This window comes from Colias philodice, chromosome 9 (assembly GCF_061535455.1).
Source record: "Colias philodice isolate Cphi_HAF_F1 chromosome 9, ilColPhil1 Martin Lab GWU primary, whole genome shotgun sequence".
NCBI lineage: Eukaryota > Metazoa > Arthropoda > Insecta > Lepidoptera > Pieridae > Colias > Colias philodice.
Genome location: NC_143094.1, coordinates 10651205 through 10677103, shown reverse-complemented (window position 1 = coordinate 10677103; position 25899 = coordinate 10651205). Strand labels below are relative to the sequence as shown.

Below are 25899 nucleotides of genomic sequence, written 5' to 3'. Positions count from 1 at the left end.
TGATGCTAGAAATATACTTTAAAAAAATTAAGATGAGATGCCTTCTATTAGAATTCGGTTGTTGCAAACTTTAGCGTTAGCGATGCGAAAGAAATTATAATTTCACAAAAACATTGTGCTCGTTACGGCAAAGTTAAAATATTTATATCCGAGTGCAAAAACAAAGAAACCGTTTTCAGAATTGCGTTACTTATATCCGTAGTCCGTACCTACTATGTACATCCTTAAGAAACTTCTAAACGGAAACTTCGCGGACTCGAAGCTGCGCATAAATTTGAAAACTCTTTGTGAAGGATCCTCACTGATGACTGAAATTGTTGCTAAAAGTAAACTCGATTTGAGCGAAACAAATTCCAACTGTGACTCACTTTCGAACCGAGTCCAAAAAGACTACAAAATGAAGGGCTTGAGAGACAAGTGTAGGCATCCATATGTGCCTATGTTTCACAAAGGAATATTACATGAATGAATATGAATCGAAACAAGCGACCTGGAAAAATTCGTTTAGCCGATACGAAAGATTTCAAACATACACAAAAGCCCCGCAGAATCATTTTATTCGAAGCTTATCCTATTATGTCCACTTTAATAAAATAAAATATTTTTTCTTCAAAAAAATTCCGCGCGGCAATACATTTAATACGAACAAACCTTTAGAAACTTAATACATTAAATCCTACATATACAGAACAAAAACCTATTAAAACATGTTTTTGTTATTCCATGGCCTATCTTGATTTACGGGTCACAGTATTGGCGATAGAGGCAATTTCCACAAGCCCTTAACGCAGCAAGGTTTCAGATCTCATTTAAAAGGAAAATTATTGTTCCAACTACAATAGGTAGCATTGCATCAGAGCATGAGCTCGTAAGTTAACGTTTCATGAATATTCTCTTAACATGCATGTCGTAAAATGTAGCATCTCGGCTTTCTTGTCAACATTCTGAACGAAGAATGCGCCACATAGAGCAAACACGTAAAAGATGACATTGACGGATCATCGCCCCCGCGCTTCGCTACCAGTCGACCACGGGTTCGATGGATCGATGGCACCTGTTTAGTGATATCGGTCAATCTAATACAAGATAGGCAAGATTGAGAACGTTACCGTGTTTTCTAATGGTCAGATATTTACATATTCATATGATTGCAATAACTTCAGCTGTAGATATCAAAATGCATACTGATACGAATTTTCAATAGTTAAGATTTTTGTGTGAGTTTGTTGTGTTTATGAGTCATTCAATTTATATCCTAAAATGTGTGTTTGAGCTTTCTTAATATTGCGATTAATACGTGTCTAAAGAGTTTTATATGAATAAAGTCGTCAGCCTTTTCTATAGGAGATTTTTTACATAGTACGAGCGTCTGTTATGAATAGTAGGCACGCACACAATGGACAAAGCGTGTGTAAATACCCCATATCGAGAGAAATCTATTACAGTAATCGATTGTGTCATTTTTCAACTGTGACGCGCATTATTAAAGTGAATATATGCAATATTTCACAATGTGGTTTCAATTCAATAGATTGGTTATCACTAATTTGTTATCACATAAACAATACTCATCGATTTGTCTTATAGTTTTAATATAATCGGTACGTACATTATGATATATTTTACATTCTACATCAATGTTATCATGGATTTATTTTCAGACTGCGCAAAAAACAGTTAATTTCATTGAACCAAACACGGGGTAACATCGACCTACACGTACCTATTCCTACGACCTATATACATACATTTCTACGTATAAACCTATACATATATAATCCCGTCTTATCGTACGTGCGGATTTACGAAAGCGCGAACGGACAAAGGCACTACGACAGTGACGGATCAGCCGTGTGACTCACTGGTCAGGAAATGTGCGGACGCCGAAACGTATCCGCACCAGCGCTTACATGCACCGGGCACAAACTGTGCACGTTTAAATACAATTTCCATGTCTAGGATACACTGTTTATATGCATAAATGTGTATCTATTTGAATATAGGTACATATGGTTGTATTGCATAAATGTGTAACGTAGACTATTGTAATAATAATTCAGGTGTATAAAGCGTTTCAAATTGAAACAGCAATATGAATATTATGTTAACACTGAAATAGTTAGTAATATACGGCAACGGAATATGTTTACTTGGAGGCGATTAATTTTAAGTGATAGGGTCGTTCCGTGAAGTTGTTTATCAAATGCATTTGTTATAATATCTTTTGTACTATCGCCACTAATATGACAAAAAACGCTATCCAATAGCACTAATTAAACAACATACAACGAACTCAAACAGAATTTCAGACAAAAACCATACAATACGTATACATCATCATTACTCAATACTTTATCCGAACAGTACGCCCATCACACAAGTATGAGGTTTAAACAGCGGGTTTAAATAAAAAACCACTTTACTGAGTTACATACATATCAATACAGTACAATTTAAAATGCGGTTCTGTCTTCGCTGGCTAGGAAAATCCTGGTACCTCAAACTAAGGTAAAAACATGGTCTACGTGTGTTGGCACTTGGCAGGTTTATTTGATAGAATCAATCAATGTCGCGTCTCGCAAAGGAAACTCATTCGACGCGATGCCAATCGGGAGGCAGAACCGATATTGTAATCTTTATATTATAAATCATCTACGTAATTACTGTGTACTCGTGTTAACGATGATTGCTATTTCCTTGCGTTCAATTATACGGAACTATATATGGTGAATGTGATTTTTTATCTACAATAAAACAAGCCTTTTGTAAGTAAGGATGGCAGTATTTAATTTCCTAGCAGGTAGTGTGCACACATAATATATTAAAAACCTACAAAAGAACTGAGAAATCTTTCAACTCATAAGATCGTCAGTCACATAGGAAACTTCTTACTAATTTCATACCACAAACTTATTCTATACACACAACAAAATGTTCGACAACTAAGCAGCCGTCCCATCAGGAACTGGAAACAAGTAACAATTTCCTAGCCATTTTTCCATCGCAGTAATAAATTATAGAATAAGTACGCGTCTATCTACAAAGACGCCCGCCACCGACGCCGCGGAGAGACAAATTTCCGCCTCAGAATTATCAGGATGCTAATCTAGACAATGGAAATTCACTTAAGGGGAAATAAAAACACATTCTGCATCACCATCTGCATTCATAAATTTTCGAGCAGCTAGAACTGCGACGCAGTTATGACATATTTTTAAATTGTGCTCTAAGCTCGGGGATTTCAGTTCAGATTTGCTAGTTGCATTCTGGGTAAAAGTTCACGTAGGTATAACATGTAAGATTCGTTACGTAATTGCAGATATGTAGTAACAAAAGAGGCCAATAAAAGTTACAGTAAAATCTTTAACAATAAATAATATTTACATCTTAACCTTTACCTATTTTAGGATGTATTGTGACTAGTTAAGCTTACAAATAAATAATTATCGATAATTAAACTTGTCCATCCAAATACAGCCATAATAAAATAGGATCCCGATTCATTAAAACCGCTGCTATAAATTATAGCCGTCCAGCCAAGCGAGACAAGATATTTAAATGAACAAAACCACCTCGTATTTAACATTAAACAATATCGACGGTACAATATTGAAAACGTTTCGTGTCCACTTCATTATGCGCGTCTTACCGTCGTAAACAACCCGACTCGTGTTTAATTATCAATGTAAATTACAATCAGAATAGGCAGGAAAAGTCCGCCTTTGAAATGGCCGGGTGAAATTGGTCACCGGTCTCTTGGACCGCAATAATTTCATCCAAGTTCGGGGAAAGGCTCGACCAACATTAGGGTCCAAGAGCGAAATACCAGTTTCCGTTCCACTGGCATGATGTATAGAGATAGATATTTTAGGGGTTCTGTTAACCCACTTTGCGACTTCAACGTGATCCCTTTCGGTACGAGTGCGATGTTTACATGACACACGACTTATTTTTTCGACGGATAAAGGTTTTTTTGAGATACATTTAACATCAAAGAGCTTTATGATTATTAAATGTGCGTGACAACACGTATCTTTCAAATGAGAAATTATTAAGCTACATATGTGATCCTACAAATCACAATAACATTTTCCCTGTTTAAAACATGTCATTCGATTTACAACTGAAAGCACAGACAAAATAGAGGCTAATCCAAGCAACTGAATAAACATTTCATCCTCCCGCGCTAATGAGACTAAAATAGCAAATACACAACCTTCGCGAGCCGCAATGAAGTCACATCAGGGACGTTTATCTACAGCCTATCGGGCAAATTTCCAAGGCAAGTGAGGGGGCAAGTGAGGGGGCAGCTGCGGGGGCAGGGGGGCAGGGGAAACTTTAGAGGCGCGCCAAGATGCCTCTCCGGTCATCTTGTGCCAAGTACTGTATAAGCCGCTTACAGATTTATTTATTTACACAACCATCTTGCAAACTGACGACGCACGCACTATTCTATAACCACATAATAACTCAACCTCACAAGTCACAAATGAACATAATCTGTTTTGTCTTATCTGGAAAATTAACATTTTACTATAATAAAACGTACCTACAAATTTGCATTAAGTATTGTTGCAGGAGCAGATTGAAAAATGCATTAAATTCAAAGATTTTCATCACAAACTACCAATATTCCCACCAATCTATACCTATCACAAATTTCGCAACAAATCCAATAAATTACTTTAATATAATCCGTCGAAACGCACCTCACCAATGCGATATTAAATTATGCCCAATTCTGACAAACTCGATCCGTTCGAACGTTTTCCCATTTCATTAAATTTCGCAAATATTGTAATAACACGTCCGAGCTCGGTAATCCGGATGCAAATTGGACCAATTTAATGAGGAAATTTGAATGTGTGTTGCGCTAAATTAATCGATTATCGATTGTTGACATTGTTTAAAAGTGCTCGATTGTTTTATGTATCCAGCTGATGTCGGTTCGTTGCAGTTTGGAGGACGATGAAACACGTACGTTACAGAAATCGAGCTAATTTTACGAAACTATTTATTACTACTACTACTTATGATCTTTTGAAAAATTACTTTATTTTCAAAATAATAACCTTTTTATGATAACTATAAACAACAGTCAAGTACCTACAGTCGTCAGTTTTAAAATCATTGTACAATGCAAATAGGTTTTAAAACGTTTAAATTTCTGAAACTCTAGCATTTAACAAACCATACAATAACCAGAATTATATTGATATTTAATAAATTTCTACTCTTACAATTTCTTAACTCCAACAAATTCTACCCACGCGTATTTAACCTCATCCAGTAAAAGTATTCATTAAAATAAAATTACATTTACCCCATGTTCAAGAGTATTGTAACTTGTTATAAATAATTTCGCTCAAAGATATTACTAATTTTCAAAGAAATTATACCTTGTTATTATGATATTAGTCTATAATTTATGAATAAATTCAGTATAAATTAGTCAAGAATCGGTGATGGCTTAAACAAAATTACTGGTAAGCTTTTCATTATATTCCATCATCACTTAATTCAAATAACACTTAGTATTAAATGATACTAAGATAAAATTACCTACAACATTTATCTTGCTAATTTGTTTTAAAGACACGTTTATTTCAACTGCTCCGTGTGTAAATCTTTCAAATAATGAAATTAGCTTGAACATGAACAACTATTTCCCGCGCTTTAACTCATGTTTCTTATGTGTTTCTTATATCAGTCTAGTGGGAGATGAATTTCCTCTACCTATTCCTATATAGGTACTCAGATTCAGATATCATACAACTGGTGTTTGCGTTACTGGAGAAATATGTACGCATAAACTGAACAATATATGACTATTATATCAAGGACAGTTAAGTTTTGTCTTTCATTTCGTATACCAATTAGTTTTACAAAACTTTTCTTCTCCATAGATACTGCTTTCCGAATCGGTGGTAAATGTTAAAAATACTATGTAATGACGATTCGAAAGTGCTACTAAATAGTAGTCTAATTGAATAAATGAATGTTTGAGTTTGATTTTGAAAACATTTTTGTATCTTCTATCTTATCTACACCAAGAAGAAGCTCAACATTTCTGCAATATTTTTTGTAAAGCTTAACCCCGTTTATGGAATTACTCCTTAACCTTTTAGGAGGCGCGAGGTCATTTGAAATGGTTTTTCCGCGTAAATGTTAAAACCCAACGTACATTTTACTAAGTAAATAGACTAATTGACATTTAAACGCCTGTACTCTCTATTTAGATAAGATAGAAGGCGGATATTAATTTTAAAAACGTAACTAATAAAATCATCTATAATTTTCCTTTGTCTTACTATTCTTATGAATCTGGGTTTGGTCGAATGTATGTAAACAATTTTTCGAGTTCATAGTAAAGCCAGGAAAACAAAAATATAAAACTATTTATTGGATTATGAGCAGATTATGAGCAAAACGCAGACTTTAATCATAACAATAAGAACGTAGATGTAAATACGTAGCGCAGAACGAAGTAGCAATTCATAAGTTTGGCTCTACCTAACGCGCCTAACCACGTATAGGTTTCTACCTAAAGTCAGCAAATAAACTAATCGCAGTTTCAGCCAACCAGACATTTCAGTTAACAAACTGAACTTAGCACGAGCGCACAAAAACAATACACATCTGTCGGTAACGGCCTTTGGAAAAAAGAGTAAATCCAAAACGATTTGCAGCACTTTTTCCGGCTACAGTGGTTCACTTTTTGCGAACAAAAACTTGGAAATGGCCAATATATGAGTATCGTGAACGCTATAGTTTTGGTTATCAATATATTAATACGTGAAGCAAAAATTTTGTCGATATACAAAAAATTCGTGGACAAACGAGTATGATGGTTTTGACCGAATTTCAACAATTGGTTCATTGCTGTATGGGCGAACACCAGTTTAAATTACTAAAAAGTAAAATAATAAATTTCTGATTCTTAGATACACGTGACTTATAATTGAGGAAATATATTCCTCCTCTTTTGCAATAAGGACAAGCTTAACAATTAATTAATTGTTAGAATTTTATTGCTTAGTGATAAGCATATAAGGACAATTATTTAGCTTGAATAATTCAATTGAAATAATAACAATTAATAAGTTATTTCATAGATCTCAATGTTCATAGGAAATTAAGATTTATTTACGTTTCAAATACTTAAAAAAATTGTCTTACAACCACATTCATTTATTATCAGTAGGTACGCATTTTACTAAGGGCCGATTTTTCAATCCATAGTTAAAACTTATCCGGCCAATAAAATATTACACGATAATATTAAAAAGTCACCCGTAAACTGTCAAAGGCGGCCAAAGAATACATTTTTGAAATGGTAGTTTAGTACGTTATTCGACGAATAAGTATTAACCAAGGATTGCAAAATCAGCCCTTAATATACTTTCAGGGGCAAAATTGAATAAAGTTTAGTACAAAAGAAATAACATCATAAGGTATGGCACGCAAGCTGAGCAAGAAAGCATCTCAAATTTAATCTAAGCTAGACCTTCAGCGTAGTCTGAATCCCGTGACACAAACGCGTTAGTAAAATAACTTGAATATATTCGGAGGCTACACTGTTCTACTTTATGCTTGAACCGTCTCACAGAATGTTACAATTAATAATAATTAATGAACATAGTTTAAAAAACACGCTTAAACTCATGAAATTGTTGGATTGACACGGATCCTTGTTAAGTTTACAAAGTTTGAGTTAAATCTGTCCGTTTAATGTGGATTAAAATCGACTCAAAAGAAGAAGGTTATATATACAAACATACAAATGAAGGTAATAAAAGCGTGTTAAAAGGCATGTCCCTTAATAAATTAGAATGTCTCTAGATCTCGAGAAAAACCATGAAATTCGCATGTAATGTAATAGCATAGTAAATCAAACTAACGCATAAACTCTTGAATAAAACACGGCAATAAAACGCACTAATATCCATAAATAACGTCGATGCAATGGACGGATATGCGATAAAGTTCATGGTGCCATTACTAATAGTATATATATAGTATTATATTATCTGTGCTATAACGAAGGACTCGAGAAATAACATAAATGTTATTTACCCGATTCTTTCACCTTAAACGCTCATGCGGTAAATAAAGCCAAGGTTTAATGGTCCGCAAAAGGTCTTAGTACCTACGCTATTGACGTAGTATTTTTAAATTAAAAAGGAAAATGGCGGCACGTGTTTTCTTAATGACCGTCAGCTTTGAGCATGTTATTTAGATCATTTATAAGGAAGCCTCATGAAAATTGTTTAATTTGAAATTTATATTATGTATCGTCGAATGGCTGTAACAAGCTTATAAAATAAGAATATAGCTGCACACTTCAAACATTCCCGACAAAAATAATACGTATAAAATAAAGTTTAAGATTTCAAGATAACAATACTCAATAGCCTTTTTAAATTTCCCTTTGCTTTCCTTGAATTTTAAAAACATGCGATATAATTAATTTGACATTACCTACTGCTGCTGGAATATTCATAAGATTCATACTTTAATAATAGAAATGTCCATTATTTATACTTACAATGTTTTATTCTGTGTCGTAACATGAATGGATAAATTAACGCGATTAATATACTACAACAAATAATATGGATTATAATAGACTAGCATTCCGCCCGCGGCTTCGCCCGCTTTGTCTAAAATGTAATAAATTATATACTAAAACCTTCCTCTTGAATCATTCGATTCGATCTTACATAGGGACATAAGGACAGAGAAAGCGACTTTGTTTTATATTATGTAGTGAAGCTTTGTATAATTTGGGCCTAAAATAGCTTTAATATTTTACGGGATTTCATGTAACTTTTTAACGAATATTTTGGGCCATAAGTGTCGAAATTTTTACACTTTTATAGATATGAAACTAAATATTTAATAAGAAGCACCTATGTTGAATAAGTATGTAACTGAAATTCCATTTATACAAGAACAAAAAGAAACTTTAAAAGAATAATACAAGGATTTTAAAAGTTATGCCAATTCAGGTTGAAACAAAAGACATTATGTAATCAGAGGTCATGACTAATATGTAAATTAGGTTTTTATCAATTCCTAAAAATAAATAATTTACTGTTAATATTAGCACAAGTATTAATAATATTAAAATAAACACATACGTAACTCTTAACTTAAATGATAATTACCTACAGCCCGTTTCAAAACTTCTGGATATGCTTCATTTAGCTTATCTATGACTGAATATCTATCAGGCTATCAGCGACTTTATCAGCAAGAAATACTGGCCATTAGACTGTCTCAAATTATAAGAAACATTTCTAGGTATACAATATACATATGACGTTACCTACTATCCAAAAATTCAGAACTTTTGAATGCATCTTTCTTAAAATGAGTGAAACCTCTTTGCAATTAATTCCAATTAATTAGTGCACGTACAAAGTAAACGGACTTGAATTCATATGCAAATGTTTACCTCTTATATTTAATTTCGTTAAGTGCAAGGCCTGTAGTTACCTACGAACGCAAAAGTCCTGTTTAATATTCCATACGGAATGGAACTTTTACCTAATGTGAATTTGTATAGTTTTATTGTTTACTAGCTTACCGCCCGCGGCTTCGCCCGTTTTGTTTAAAACCTAAAATTATAAAATATTATAGTCTTAGATCATTAAAACCTTCCTCTTGAAACACTCTATCTATTTAAAAAAAACCGCATCAAAATACACAAGATTTAAGCATATAAAGGGACTTAGGGATAGAGAAAGCGACTTTGTTTTATACTATGTACCTACCTAGTAATTAACTGCAAATGTAGTTTTAGATCAATAAATCTATTATGTAGGAATGATACATCCATATGTAATTTGAACATGCAACATATACACGTGGGAAGAACATCAAATGAGACGAAGGCGAAGAAAACAAAACGATTCATTTAATTACTATTTGACGCGATATCTTGGTCACACTGAGATTTGTCATTTGACACACTCAATGAAAAGAGTATATTTAATATTTATCTTAGTAATCACAACTCAACAACCGAACGAAAAAATTACACCCAAGCTTAAAGACATCAATTCCTCCTTGACATCACAACGAATAAAGACATATAATTTAGCAATAGACAGTAGCAGACTAATATTTTAAGCGGCCCACCCTTGAAATCACGGCAGACATGGGGGCCCCGCTATCGCCGGTAATTACTTCGAGGTAATGCTATAGGGGACTCTCAGACAATATATTACCCACATAATTCAGCAAAAACTTTTTCATTTTACCTAGCCTATTGTCGAGTGACACTTAATTACGTGAAACAGACGAATGACTACGAACTATTTTCATATACTGTCTGCTTCATGATTGTAAAAGGGACGTCAATACAAAATCATTAGGTAAAAGAGAAAGACAACAAATGTTACTTACTATTTGCTAGTTGAACAGCGTCTTCACAAAATCTCGCGAGAATAAAATATAAACTTTAACACTATCTGTTTTATTTTAATTGTTTTACACTGTCTCTGAATGTTGACATCATTCAACATATTATATTCAATCAATGTAATATATTTTCGATAGTCAGAAGGGCAAACGGTCAACGAACTCTAGGTACCTATACAGTATACACCTACCTACAGCACGACAGCAGATATTATGTCAACAAATCATAAAAATATATCGCTTCGATTGCAGCCGATGAATCATCGAAGTGTCGCGGACCTTGCGTGATAAATTTTACGGCTTTTTAACCGCGAAAAAATAATGAAATTAATTATAATAGTCATATAACTACTATGATAATTGAAACAAAGAAACAAGCAAAAAACAATCATAAAACAAACAATAATATGCATTAACAAAACATAAAACTTTCTATATGGCTACCTATTTTTATGTGTATTTATTGCTACCCTTTTTAATAATTACAGTACCTATAGTAATAGACAAAAAAATTTTTATATAAAAAAGGCATTGGCTCCGTTATTTGAAAAACGATCGACACGACAAAAAAGTTGAACCAATTAAGCCAAGAAAAGATTGAAGAAGACTATTATTATAAAAAAATGATCGTATACAATGTTAACAATAGACTTTAGTAAAATAGCTGTATATTATGCACGCTATTTTCAATTTAAAAAAAATATTCTAAATACTAATTCTATTCGACATGACAACTTAAACCGGCTACCTACTCACATAGCTGCAGCAGGGGCAATTTTGAAATTGGACTCTTAATTGGCTCCTTAATTTTGATGTAAGCAGGGGCAATTAAGAGAACAACTGAAATTGTTCCGACCGCCGACCAACCGAGATTATTCCAATATTGCCCATGCGGCAGGTACGTGAGTAGCCGGCCTTAGGAGCCCCTCTGTATCTCGTTTAGTTTTAGCTGCCTCGATGTAGTTGCGTCCTATTTTATTCGACAGATTAGATCTGGCCAATTAGTGCATTTGATACAAGTACTAAATGTATCCATTTTATGTATGTTAAAAGCTATTCAAACCAAAACAACATTTTATCTTTAATATATCGCCGTTACATATCTACCAAATCTTCTATAAAATAACCGTAGAACAGATATAAAGACGTAAATTTTACCCGTGAACTTTCTTAAAAACTACACTAAATTATCCATTTCTATATCAAAAAACACTTCTTTTAGGAAACTCAATATACATATTCCTCATCAGTCCTAGAGTCACACATCGTAAATATGAATGGAGTTCCGTACATCATTTATGAAACTTCTCCCTAAGAGCTCGTAGAAAAGACAAAGTATTTACAAAATAAACACTTCCCACCTCCTCAAGCAATCCCTAATTAATATTTCACAAACGGTCATAACACGTGAGAATAACTCTAACATTAGCTTCATAGTTCGTGTAAATGGCCCGCAATGATGGGCCATAAACGAGCCGGTTGCTAGGCAACAGTGTATCTGAGACTCGCGTGGGTGTGTTCCAATTATGTAATCAATATCCATGTTTACACACACACACACCCACTCGGCTTCCCTGCTGCGATGGGATTGAAGGGTATAAGTAATAAAAGCCAATTTTTTTGAAATTACAGAGTTTTGGTAATCCGGGATCGTCTATAGGTAATTGTTGCCGTAGCTAATGTGATCTTCTATAATTGAACAGTCTAGACCATCTAGACATTATGCTTGCAATCTAAAACCTGATTGTCCTTGTCGTCGTATTAACATTATTTCGAGTAGAGCAAGTGCATGTCATTTATGGCCTATGGGAATTTAAAATAGGTAAGTACGTTCAATAATAGCTTAGTCTTTTCACTTATTCAATAAAAATGTGTCGAACAATTTAACAAAGTAAAGAATTGTAATTGAAAATCTAACATCCTATTTCATGAATCTAAAAAAATATCATAGATGCGATGTGGAAACATTACACTTATGTAAAGTCGTAACCTCTTCATAGTTGTAGTCGACGCAAATGGTACAGTAATGATACGTCATAAAATGCGTTATGCGACGGTTGCTAGGCAACGGCATAAGAGCATAGAGTAAACGTTCTACCAAGGGCAATACTCGATATGAAATCATACGTTGCCATGCAGAATCGTAGCGTGCCTTTGCGGGGCCCCGTATAAAAATTTGTTTGGGGGCCCTTAGGAAGGGTAAAGATTTCTCGCAAAAGCGCACGTTGGGGGCCCCCTTGGCGCGGGGGCCCCGTATAATTGATACGGCAGATACGGCGGTAGCTACGCCCCTGTTGCCATGTAATATAAAGCTACGTAATATAGCGCCTATAAAACTATGTATAGATACCTACATAAACCTACAAAATATACTACGTTAATATTTTGCAAGACTTTACCGACTACAAGAATTGCCATGATTTTGAAATTGCGTAAATATAGGTTACTAGGTTTCTAACTAACTGCTAAGCCTAGCCCGCGGCAAAGCTTGCGAAAGTTTCCCGCCATCGAGCGGTATTCCTTAATTACTTCTAAGTTCTAACCCATATAGTTTACAAATATACTCCTTATATCTTTGGGCTTAAAAGGTTTATAAGTGTTCGATGTAGCTCTTTGTGAAGATTCATCCTAATATTATATAATAACTGGAAAATATGAGAAAATTTTGCTGAATAACACAGAGGCAGAATTAAGTATTAAAAGTACATACTTAATGTAATCGTGTAGATTTCAGCCATGGTAAGGACATTTGAAATCTAACTGTAATCGTATATTGAATTTTTCCCAATCAACTTAGACATCACCTATGCCAATCTTCAATCACGCGTCATCACCGACCTTTGCCCTCTTGTCCTATTAAAAACTAAACACCACGTACCACCTTCTTATCAAGTCATACCCTTTCGTTAATGAGCCATTATGCAGACATCAATACAATTTGATTGTCCATACAGAGGTCACTATTACATCCATTATAGTGAATTGATAACTGAATCACTGTCGAACCTTTCTTACTCGTCATACGCCTGACCTCTTGACATACACGTCCACCCATATTGCGTTGATAGAATTATAGCTGTTCTATTTTATTCACCCACGGGTTTCATTGGCGATGTACACACTATTATAATATATTTGATTTTTATGGCAAGGAGTTTTCATTTCGTTCGTTTCAAAACAAAGTGTTTACGTTTATATTTGCATGATCATTAATTTAACTTCTCTAACTCCTTTGCTTATTAATGGATGGTGCAAGAAACAACGTAGATTGTTTTTGCTTTTATAAAACTTAAATTTAGAAAAAAATATAAAAAGTTAAAATTATCTTATTGCTCCCCTAAGACTAGCTTAAATATATATTACTTGAAACTATAGCTTGAAACTATACAAAGATTAACATCTTCCATTATTTAATTAGGTAGGTCAGCAAAAACAAAACACAATTAGTCGTGACGTGGCGAGGTCAAACGCTCGCGCCTTCTAATTACTGCGACAAAGACGAAACACTTCGATGGCAGCGATACAAAAAGAAATGTCATGTGGAACAATGGAGTCGAGGAGCACGTTTGGCGGAAACAAAGGGAAGCGCAGTTGCAGTGACCCCCGTTGCAATGGCCGAGAATATCGTGGACATGACGCCGCGTCAGCTTGCTTCCGCGACGCTTGGCGCTGTGTGCCCGTTCGCGCGAATTCATTATCCAACTACATAAATACATAATATATGTGCATTATATCTTTGTTATAACGTATGTTTAAATCTATCTACCTAATCTAGAGGTTAAATCTAATATTACCTAGTGTAATAGAAAAATAGTGTCCTCTAAACAAAATTATATTCATTCGGAAAAATATAACGTGTTAGAATCACGAACGATGTTGAGTAAGATAGATAAATCTTAATTTCAACACCGCGTATAAACACGACGTAAAATACAACACTCAACTTATTTTAAGTGTAACTTCATAAAATACTGTTTTCGTACCTACCCACTTATAGACTATAAACGGCAAAAACATGAATAACGCCCAGTGCCTAATATTATCCAGCATATCCATAAAGCGCCACGAACAAAGAGATGTTAAAATAAAATATTGACGTCTTCAAGAACAGTGGGAAACTAAGAATGGCCATTGAGCCCCAATAAAGGAATATTTCAAAAGCGCTGAGAGGCGTCCGTTAGCCGTTGCTCAACGTTTTTAAATGGCAATTTTGAATTTTCCATTATTGTTTTCTGAATTCATTCGAATTAGAGCTTTGCGTTTAGAAGGGAACGTTCCTTGATAACTGTCAAGACGTAAAGCCCTTGTTCCAATGGGATCCAGAAATAAAACTGATTTGAATACTCGGAAAGGTCGTCGCTACGTGAGGCGGGAGAATGTAAATCTTGTCGGAAAATTGGTTCCTATTCATAAAAATTATCTATTTTTAAAATTACGCTTGTTATTTCGGTTTGGTTTTATGTGGTTAATTTTACGATATTACCAAGACATCAAAGGATACATTATCAATTTTGAAATCAAGCAGGTACTAGACAATTATAATACTACTTATAGAAGGTAATTTTATTAAATATCATATTGTCATCAAGGTTAGTTTCATCCTCTAGGTATAAAAAATGCCTTACTAAAGAAGAGACCTATCCCATTACGGTTTTAATTAAAAATTATACGCGTTTCTAAATTATAAGCGTCTTTAAAAACGTTTATCAAAAAAACTGTCTTCCACAGTGGCTGCAAACGACAGCTATTTATAAACTCGAGAGCGTATTTCGCGTCTCAGCTCGCGTTACCAAGAAACCTGACATGGCTAATTTTCGTCAACTAATTGCTTAAGCTCCCTCGCTATGGGTTCTGTATTAAGATCGAATTTGTACGTGCACGGAATAGTTTTATTAGAACCCATTCTTATGCGTTTAATGGTATAGAAATAAGGAGTACGTGTACAAACACAATATTTAAATTAGAAGTAATCAATTGTCAAAAATATTCTAACAAAACAATAGAAAAAAATACAGATAACAATGAAATCCACGGAAACGAAAGTCTTAAAAACTTACAACTAACATTCAATGTCACATCAAAGCGTGAAAATCGTTCACGAAACCGAATAAAGATTGCTCTTAAAATGTACAAAAAAAATGCATCCACTCCACAACAAATAAATCAGTTGTATGCCGTCGCAAATATTTCTCTGTCACACACACAGCAGAGGGGAAATGAATGGACGCCACTGCACTATATAAAACGGGAAACACTTATTTCTATTTCGGCTCCGATGGGAATGAATATAAACATGTCATCGGTACACTTTGTATAATTTCCAAGATGCAATACGAGTGGCTTTGGTTCTCTATAATAGTTAATCGTGTGTACACGCGATCAACTTTGTTGCCCATATGCAAGAACGATGAATCAGCTATATAAAGAAGACAAAGCTATATGCGCTAGCTTTATGCAGGGCAAATTTCGGTGTCTGAAGTCATATTATGATGTTTTTATTTTAATACTGAAACACGCAGGAAAGGATTCAAAAGTTTTGAAATGATATAATTAAATGATGTAAATCTATTCTATTAATTGTAATATTAAATGAAATCTGTATTGTTCTTACAACAACAAAAAAAAAACAAATAACATAAGTGCCCAATACGATCTACACTTGATGAAACCCAGTACCGTAACTAAAAGTTCGCGAGTGAACCAACTCCCAACTCCCAATGCACGCAAGTTGGATATGATGATTGGTTGTTATTTTCTTTGTGTAACGTCACTAACGTTAGATAAAGAGCTTTTGTTTTACACTTGCAGCTGACATTTATATTTATAACGCTCTCACGCGTTTATGACTAATATTTACGTTCGTGTGCATTACTTTCGATTATATCGCGGATATGGCCATAAAATATCTGTCGGAATGTGTATGATGAATTCCAGGAAATAATGTTAAATTTTATATTGTTTATAGTGCTCGTAACTCGAACGACATTAGATAATGTATTGTAAAAGATTTCCGGTATTTTTTTTCAAAGCCCATAAAACTGTTCTTCACTCTTCGGAACTACTTTTCTCTTTGGAACAGGTTACTAACTTACTACCTATTGTAATAATTAACATGGCGAGTTATTTTTAGCCCTTCAAATAAATAATTCATATTGCAGAGTATTTATTATTAATTCACACCAAGTTTGAAGGTCAAATGAGTAATTTGAACAAGGTCTACGCAACCGAATACGTGACTATATTAATTCATTAGAAACTTCAAATATTTGTATGCCCTTTAGCATTACCTAAAGCAAAGAATATGTTAATTTATTCCATTTGACGACGAACTAAAATCGTATAACTATACTGATAAAATTATATGATTACTGATTAGATATTTATCATAATTTTAAACCATAACGTAGTTATTATATGACGTTTATAAAACAATAGTTTTAAACAAGTTGTAACCAATACGGAAGATCTAAAGTTATCAATAAAAACCTCAAATACATAAGAAGAAAAAAAGAGCCTTGTGTACTGAGCACACGTGGCAGAAGTAAAACTTCTTTGGCAAGTTTCAAAGATACCAAAATCGTCGCCTTGCTCCATGACGTGACAGTATTGCCATGATGCGACCTTGAAATTGTAATCTCAACGTGCCTAAAGAAGTTTCACGGACGTTCAAGCACCTATACAACATTATCTACAGCTGATATAATATAAACTACAACTATAAAGGAGAAAAGTGTTCATAATCCACGAACTTACATTGTATCGCTGTGAACACATTAAGTTCCCCTTTTGTTGCCCTTAACGGATAATAAATCATGTTATTCATTAAATGCGTCTTAAATATTGTACTCGCGAAAAACAACTGCTGAGTCATTGCTTTGTTCACACACAGCGCTTATTAAAACTTTGATTTATAGTTTATTTCATTTCAAAATAGAAACAAAGAAAGTTCTTAGAATGTAACAATTTCATGTAAATAAATTGTGATGAGGAAATCAACCCTTACGTTGCCTACGTACAGATTTAAGGTAGGTACGAATTTAGAAAGACAATAAATGCATGTAGGTACCTACCTAAACTTATATTTTTGAAAAGATTTGGTAACATTTTAGTACAACGAAATCCTTTGTGAATGTTTTATTTCCAATTTATTTTATTCAAAGTTATTTCGTTCAAAAACTAATAACACACATTCGTCTCCCATATGCGCCTATAATTTCGGTTTTATGATTTTAACCAATAAACCACACATTTTCGAAGGGAGTTCAATAAAATGTTCGTAAAACTGTTTCCCTTGCGGCCATATGAGTGGCGTTTGAAATGAAATAAAATTTCAAGGGGAAACAACAGCGGGGTGGATTTTATTGAAAAGCTGCACCCTACACAGTGGGGTAAAGGGAAAAATAATAAATACTATAATTGTTTTAATTGCACTCCTCCATACGTCGTTATGTATGTTATCTCGTACGTAGTAGTTTCCTAAATTATGATGAAAATCAACAAACGTCAGAAATAATATTTATTGAGTCCATATAAAGCAGAAACAGCGTGCGTATGTTAGGTCTCTGTAATATTTCGCTTACATTTGGTAAGTAAAAAATTTCCTATATTTATATATGTATTTATTCCATAGGCTACTTGACCATATTATACGATTTAAGAGTTTCGTGTTCAATTTTCACACGGATGTCATACATTTAACTGGCATATCTAAGACGATATCCACAACAACATGTTTAACCAAATTAATTCCGGTTTTAAGGGATCTCGTTCCATTCGACTTCCTTCCTTTTCTACCCAATATACCTACCTAGTTAATAGTCACCTAGTACGCAGTACGCATCGCGTAGGCGTTAGTTCGTAAGTAAATCAATGACGCGTGTTATCAATTGCTCGAGTTAATTCCGCTGCTCATTGATCACTGTTTGTGCTGTTATCTGATTAGAGTTGCGCTGAGCATTGCAATTATTCCGTTCACACGTATCGATTATTCATTATCGATATTAGACTTTGGTTCGTGGTTTCCCATTGTACGGATTTCTATAAACTTGTTTAGGATAAAACATGTATGAAACGGTTGAAGATTCCGATATTTTATTATAAGTATGTGTGTGCCCTTTGCCGTTGATGAATAATCTTATCTTAGTAGCTGAAACGATCATTTTATTCTATTTAGAAAACCAATTTAATGTATTCATAGCTACTACAGTAATGAAGAGAAAATTCATGAATAATGTACGCAAATACACGTACGTACTTTTAATTTAAAAACACCAAAACAATCATAATATCATTACCCCAAACTGCCTGCAGTTAAAGCATTAAAACGCTAAGCGCATCCACAATTAATCCCCACTCAATGTGACATAGCAAAAAAATCAATTTCAGCACCGCTCTCTGCTGTGTGCAAATGCAAAAATCTATTCAATAACCGTCGGCCGATAGCCGTTCGTATGGACGCAATAAATCGCGGTGTTGTCGAAACTATGACAGTATTGGACGTGACCCGCGCCCGAAAATGACGTAAGTGCAAAAAGGACGCGTGATCCCTCGCCGTGAAATTGTAAATAAACGCGGGCTAAACCCGCGCCTACGTGCATTTTTTCTTTTTGTCCTTTTTTGTTGGTCTCGTTTTGAACGACCTGCCGATGTTCGTAAACTGACGTCGCGCGGTAAAATAAAAAATAACTAATAGCTTAAAATATTTGAATAGGGCGTTTCAACTCGCTCTGGACGTTTATAGAATTATAAGTTAAATAGCATATGTATTTATTTAAATTTTAAATGTTTGAATGTTTTTCAAATTCTCTGCCTACTCTGAAAGTCAGAAAACGTATCACGTGTCTGTCCCCGTGTTTTATTGCGATCTATGTTAGGAGTTAGGACATTGTTAAACTGCGTCAAAGCGCTTTAATTTTTGGCAGAATAAAACTATTGACTATTAAGTACTTTTTGTTTCGTGATCTTAATAATTTCTTGTTTAGCAACTATACGTTGAAGTAACATAAATCCTCAAGTAAGTCTACATTTGGGCACTGGGTTTCTATATGATCAATGCGACAAAGATTTTATTTTACGAATAAAAAGCAATCCTTCCTTATAAACCAATACACACCGTTCAAAAATAATCCAGTTATTTATATAGAACGTACAAATATATTCGCTACCGGAATAAATTCAACAGCTACAATATAGAGGAAATATTTCTAACGTCGGGTGAATATTCGTCAAGGCCAGCTTGGAACAAAGGGATGCCTGAAGGAAGGGAACGTCCCCGGAGCGACTCGATCGTGTCCTTGCGGGTGTCATTAACACTAATGTACACACGTATACATGCCCATGTATATACATGTATACACGTGCCTGCGTATGTGTTCTACATACATAGGACATTGGCATTTTCTTTATTTAGACTACATTAATGTATTCATGTAGTAGGGAACAAAGTAACGCATTCCTATAAAATATATAGAAGATATCGTAACAAGTAGTTAGTAGTGGTATCTTTTTACGATAGATTGTACAATATTTGTCGCGACGGCACAAGCATGAAGTGTCATGTTAATATTTGCAATTAATTTCAGGTAAGCTATTATATAGGAACGTCTAAAATTGATATTTGCAAATGATATACATTAATCATGTTTATATTTCAAATTACGTTAACTAGAAAACAGCAAGTTTCAACATTTCTCTGTTAATTTTATAAGAAAATATACGCAATTCCATAATATTTATATGTCAGGAGTACAACGTAAGTACCAGGACGGCAGAATATTATAGGAGTTAGAACAAGCGGGAACAACGGGACTCGGACGCCTCCAACCGTTAGTGGGGTCAACGCACCAGTTAAACTTGAAACGACCTAGAATAAAACCTATCTAGATATAATAAAAGGATACATTTCTTGGAAGAAGTCGAGGCTTGGCGGCTGAAGGATGTCTAACGCCGACAGTACCTGCAACAAAATTGCGATCATAATTCTATGAATCGTGCCTTCAAACAATATCAATAAGTTTACAAAACTAAAATACTGGTACTTTTAAAGCACTTTTTTGAAATGTTGTGGAATGTTAAGTAATACTTTAATTATTGAATTCGGGTTTCCTCTCAGGCGCTCCAGATTAAAATCTAGCCTAATATGTACTTTTTAATTGCCGGTTTTGAAGTTCATCTGGTCTTCAATCAGTGAATGATGTAATACAGACAGACATTAGACAGTAGGTACAATTAAAACTTATCGTTTTATGAAGAAAACTGTTTCATTTCGAAATCGGTAACTTTCAATGAAGATAAAATAATTTTATTTAACAGAATTAAATTTAACTATAATATATCAATGAGTATGTCTAGTACATGTTCTTTAGTGATATCTAAACATAGAAACGTATACATACACTTACATACCTAGTTATAGTTAGGCATAGTACATAATATCTAGAATTGAAGGTGGTTTCGCGGTTTTAGTTAGTTGTACATGTTTGTGTAAATGATATGTCTCTGTAGAGATAAACTACATTTGATGAGGATTAATTGTACAGGCTCAAATTAACTTATAACCCGATTTACGGTGATAAATGGCAATAATAAAAGCAATAACGGAAACAATTTATTAATACATGTCGTTATACGTAATAGATATAATTTTACGGAAAAAATACATCATATTATACACTATCAACTCAAAGTATATAAATATATAATACTAATACAGACATTAACATCAGTATTTGTATACAAGGGTCCCACGCTCGCAGCACGCGTGGCTCTGACGAGGCACTTACCACGTTCGCACCGAATCGCACGCATGCACACAACCATTCAATTCTGTTTGTTGGCGAGTGACAAATGCGAGATTACCGCAAACAATTCGATGATCGATAGAGCACACATTGAATTGAATAAATTACGCACCGACCGCAATTATTATTATGCCATAATGAATAAGCGACGATCGGATTAAAAATTAAACACTAATGTGATTAACAAATATACACGTATCGTATTTAAATTGAACTAGCCAGTTTAAATGAATGATGATAAAATGCCAGTCAATGTTTTTCGTTTATAAATATTTGATATGAAACATACATTTTGAATCAAAATTATACAAGTTGATGATGAAGTAATTAATTGGTACACCAGCGAATAACAAAATGTACGATATCAATTATTAGTTCATATGAGCAGTTTAGTTTTTATTAACAATACAACATATATTGTAAGTATCCTTGTATGATGAAATAGTTTTAATTTTCAATCATTTGTAGGTACCTCCTTCGGAAATCTTAAAAATGTCTTATAACTATAAAGCAATACATGCAAATACACTTAAAACGATAATAAATATTTCCTGAAAGTCGAGCTGCCATAGAAATTGAATTTATAAATTTAACTTTGATAACACAAAAGTTTCTTGTTCATCCCACTCCAACTTCAAGGGGAACTCGAGTAAAATTAGATTATGCAAAGCTTACGGTAATTAAGTAGGAATTAATGCTTTCACACGTTCTATTAAATATTATAATTTATTTTCGTGAAAGCCAGAGTAAGATATATCTAAATCAAAATAAAAAAAAATTTGAGACGAGATTATTACCCATTTCAAACTCGCATTTTTTTAACGCCAAAATCATAAAATATATCTAGAAAAAGGTTTAGACCTAGTACACAAGTGGATAGCCAAAGAAAAGGATCAGCCCTTGTTTAACCGCCATTACTATGGGTTCGGCCCGTCGATACATTAACATAAAACATGTTATAGGCATCGTTGGAGCCTTATGTGCGCATACATTGTGCGTAAAATACAATGTTCTCTACAGTTTTTCAACATCTGTCGATTTTCGTACATACTACATATTATTTTGTTAAAATGCATGCAGAAATACAAAAACGAAATACGCTTTTGAAATATGAATAAATAAATATCAAACTGGATAGTACAACTCGTATAGGCTTGTAAGCTTTACAAGTGGGTATGCATCATATAAAAGATAAAACATACCTGCATAATACCAAAAGTGAATTTAAGTTTTACCAACAGTATTCTTCTATCAATATGATAATTCTTAAATACACTGTTACACATAGGTCTATCGCTTTTTGGTAAACATATGTTTTTCTTCTCACCCTATCATGTATCCCTACCTACCTAGTACCTATTCGCCTACCTGAGCTAGTTATAGGTAATATTTTGTAAGATGAAACCACCAACTCACGTTTTCATGTTTGAAGAAGCAGAGCATCTTGAGCTCGCGGAAGACGCGCTTGGAGGAGACCAGCGACTGGAACACGTTGGGCAGCTTCTTGAGAGCCACGCGCCGCCCGTCGCGAGGGTCCGTCACTGCCCTGTGAACAAGGAAAATAATATTTAGACACCGGAATACATGTAGAACATAAAAAATATACCATAGATAAAGAAAGTATATACGGGAAGATTCATCGGTGAAAAAAAAAAATATATTTTAAAACTTTCTTTACATAATTCGCATAGTAAAGGAAATGCACATAATATATAATCGTGAAATGTTTGTTGAAAAACACAAGAATTTTTTTTTTATTTTGTAGGAATTCTAAACGTTAACATATTATTATCTTTGTAACAAGCTCTTTCATTTTACCGACGATAAAGTCGCACAAACTACAACAATTTGTATGTTATAGCCATTGAGATAATATTAATATGGAGACGACACCGCCTACATCACTTATGTTCCACTCAACATACGCCATGTGGCGTATGTTGAGCGGTTTTTTTTAATGGTTTTAAAGTGAAACGCATCAAATATGCCTTCGTGTGTGTTACGATATTGCACAAATAATACAAATAATACGGAAAAGTGGAAAGGAATAACTTTCATCGGTAAGTACATAATAAGTATATAATAATTTTTAAAACTTAGTTAGAGCAAAAAAATGGCGCACAGATTTTGTTCGTGGTGTCTCCTCCATACGTAGTAATAATTATTATCTCAATGGTTATAGCTTATCGTGATAAACTTTTCCTCCCCACTGACTTCACACGAATTTCGCCCCACAAATCGAAAAGCCAATCAAATATTCGCAATATGAATAAGGCCGTATGCACATCACACATGTCTGCAAGCCCATATACAGAACCCACCGAAGGGTCCCGTTTCGGCGACAGATCGTGTAACAATCGCCGGAAACGCTCAGGTCAAAACAGCTTTAAGTTCAACAACACCTGAATTCATTCAATGCTAATTAGTAATTACATTTATTACGTACCTAAAGGTGTGTTTAATTATTTTAACGACCGCGCTGTAAGGATATTACGCCTACAGGTGACGCTTGATATTTAAAATTTAATCATCGTACCCACTTATATTATTGCATTCGTTTTGAGATACGTTTTAAATTATTGCAATAAGGTTTCGCATCATTTGCATAATGGAACAAAATGTATTTTAATTTTTACCTGGTGCGTCGGTGTACAAGGCATAAATTATAATAGTGATTAAAGTTTAATGGGCGCTTTGCTAACTAAATGGAATATGATAACAAGCTAGTAAAACATTTTAATAGATTCTTTAACATTTCAATCGACTGAACATTCAGACACCCTCTATTTTTCTCTGCAATCTAGCATCGAACTACTCAAAGAGTCTGTTAACTGATCTAATTTAGCAGACCTTTAATCAAATTCTTGTTCAAATAAATATGAATGTTTGTGCGATATATTTGAATTGATTTCGATTAACTTATTACCTGAAAATTTCACGTTCATTGCAAGCCCACAACAATTAATACCTGCCTTTTATCATTTACCAAACAAAAACGCTAACCCAATGAGCGGGCACAATAAATCGAGTGAAAAATAAAACTTTATTGTAAAGGAAATTGTTTGTTAATCGACAATACTGAGCGTCTCTTTTATTGGAGTTTATTTGAGCGTGAGAAGGGGCAAAAAAAAAGGACATCGTCGAGTTACCGTGAAAAGAAAAGACAGGAGCCATCGCATTGTTCAGTAAGGTGTTAACGGGCACAATGAATGCTTTTATAGCTCGTTATTGATAAAGAGAAACAGTGGCTCGATGTTAGCAGTTAGACTAGCCGGAGAACTATTTTTCGTTTTTTTTTTATCGTATCAATTAAATACAGCGTGCGATTCACGATCGGGCAATAGCGGATGCTATGTGTTATGTGTATTTTCAATTGCTCTAATGATTGTATGTTACTTTCATAAAGTTTTGGCGTTCAAATTCCAAATACCTACTTTATGCGAAAAGGTAAATGATATTGTGGTGTTGTGTATTCCCAAATATAAGCGAAATTATACATGGCCCTTGAGACATGAGTGACATTAATAAGAATAACTTCATGAACCGTATTTCCACTTTGTATTATAATTCATTTCAGTCTTAGTACTGTACCACAATACTTGAATATAGATTTAGTACACGATAACCATACATCCTTCTCCATTTCCCTTCAATCCTACTTATTAAGCAGATATAACGGTTTTCGTATAAATTTAACATTACCTTATAGATATTTCGATCTGAGCATCCATTGCCTCAGTCCAAGTTGTTTATTCGACGTATTGAAATAATAGGTAAGGACAAAAGTATCATTGATATGTACCATCAATTTTATTACGAAATATGTGTATTAAAATAATTATTATTATTATCTAGCGGATAAACCAACATGATACATGTTTTCACTTATATTTATTTATTCTAGACTTACTTTACTACATATACACTTTATCACTTTCCATAATTACATACCATAGCCTATTTTTTGATTCATCTATCAAATATCATCAAGGAGAACAAAACAAACGATTTATCGTTCGAGCCAAATAAGAACAAATCATTAGTACGAAATGTACATAACTTCTTAGACTACATATCTATATAACACAGTTTTCGCGATAAACTATGTCAAATATTTGCAAAAAAAAGTATATAAATAACACATGAACCTTCAGCAAAGCTTTCCACGGATTCCCGGGGCTTCGGAGCCCTCATTCGGATACGATAAGCTAACCTTCCGTAAACAGAAAGGATATGCCTGATAGTTGGGAGGAGCTAATATCCTGTACACAAACGATCTACTTGGTGGAAATTAAAGCAATTTGAAACACAATGCCCTTTGTTTATACGACTGTAATGTGATTACTGATTGGGTACAACATGTTTCATAATGGGTAATGAATTGAAAAAACAATAACTAATTTATAACTTGATATGTACAAGAAAATCTATGAAAATAAATCCCATTACAATTTAGTGTAAAAATATACTTATTAAAAATAAGAACGTAACGAGTGACAAAAATGTTAAAATAACCGATAGATAGTCAGAGTCCTATATCACGCTACAGATACCACCAAATATATTGCATGTTGTGACAGCGTATTTTAGATATCTCCGGTTTCAAACCCTCGTAGGAATTTACTCGGTCCTGTCCATCTAGACAATTGAACGTATTATAATCTAATATTTA

The 25899-nt window shown here is 33.9% G+C and overlaps 1 protein-coding gene across 3 annotated transcripts in view; it reads right to left on the bottom strand.

Annotated features, from left to right (window-relative positions):
- The window catches only part of nmo (serine/threonine-protein kinase nemo), a 111105-nt gene that overhangs the window by 30514 nt on the left and 54692 nt on the right, over positions 1–25899 (bottom strand). For all 3 annotated transcript variants that reach the window (XR_016316101.1, XM_089699459.1, XM_089699460.1), the window contains exons 2-3: positions 22644–22773; positions 20328–20383 (exon numbers count right to left, since the gene is read on the bottom strand). Coding sequence is in view for 2 of the 3 variants with exons in the window: in XM_089699459.1 (XP_089555585.1) it covers positions 20328–20383; positions 22644–22773 (186 nt within the window). In the remaining variant the exon portion in view is untranslated. The remainder of the gene's footprint in view (positions 1–20327; positions 20384–22643; positions 22774–25899) is intronic.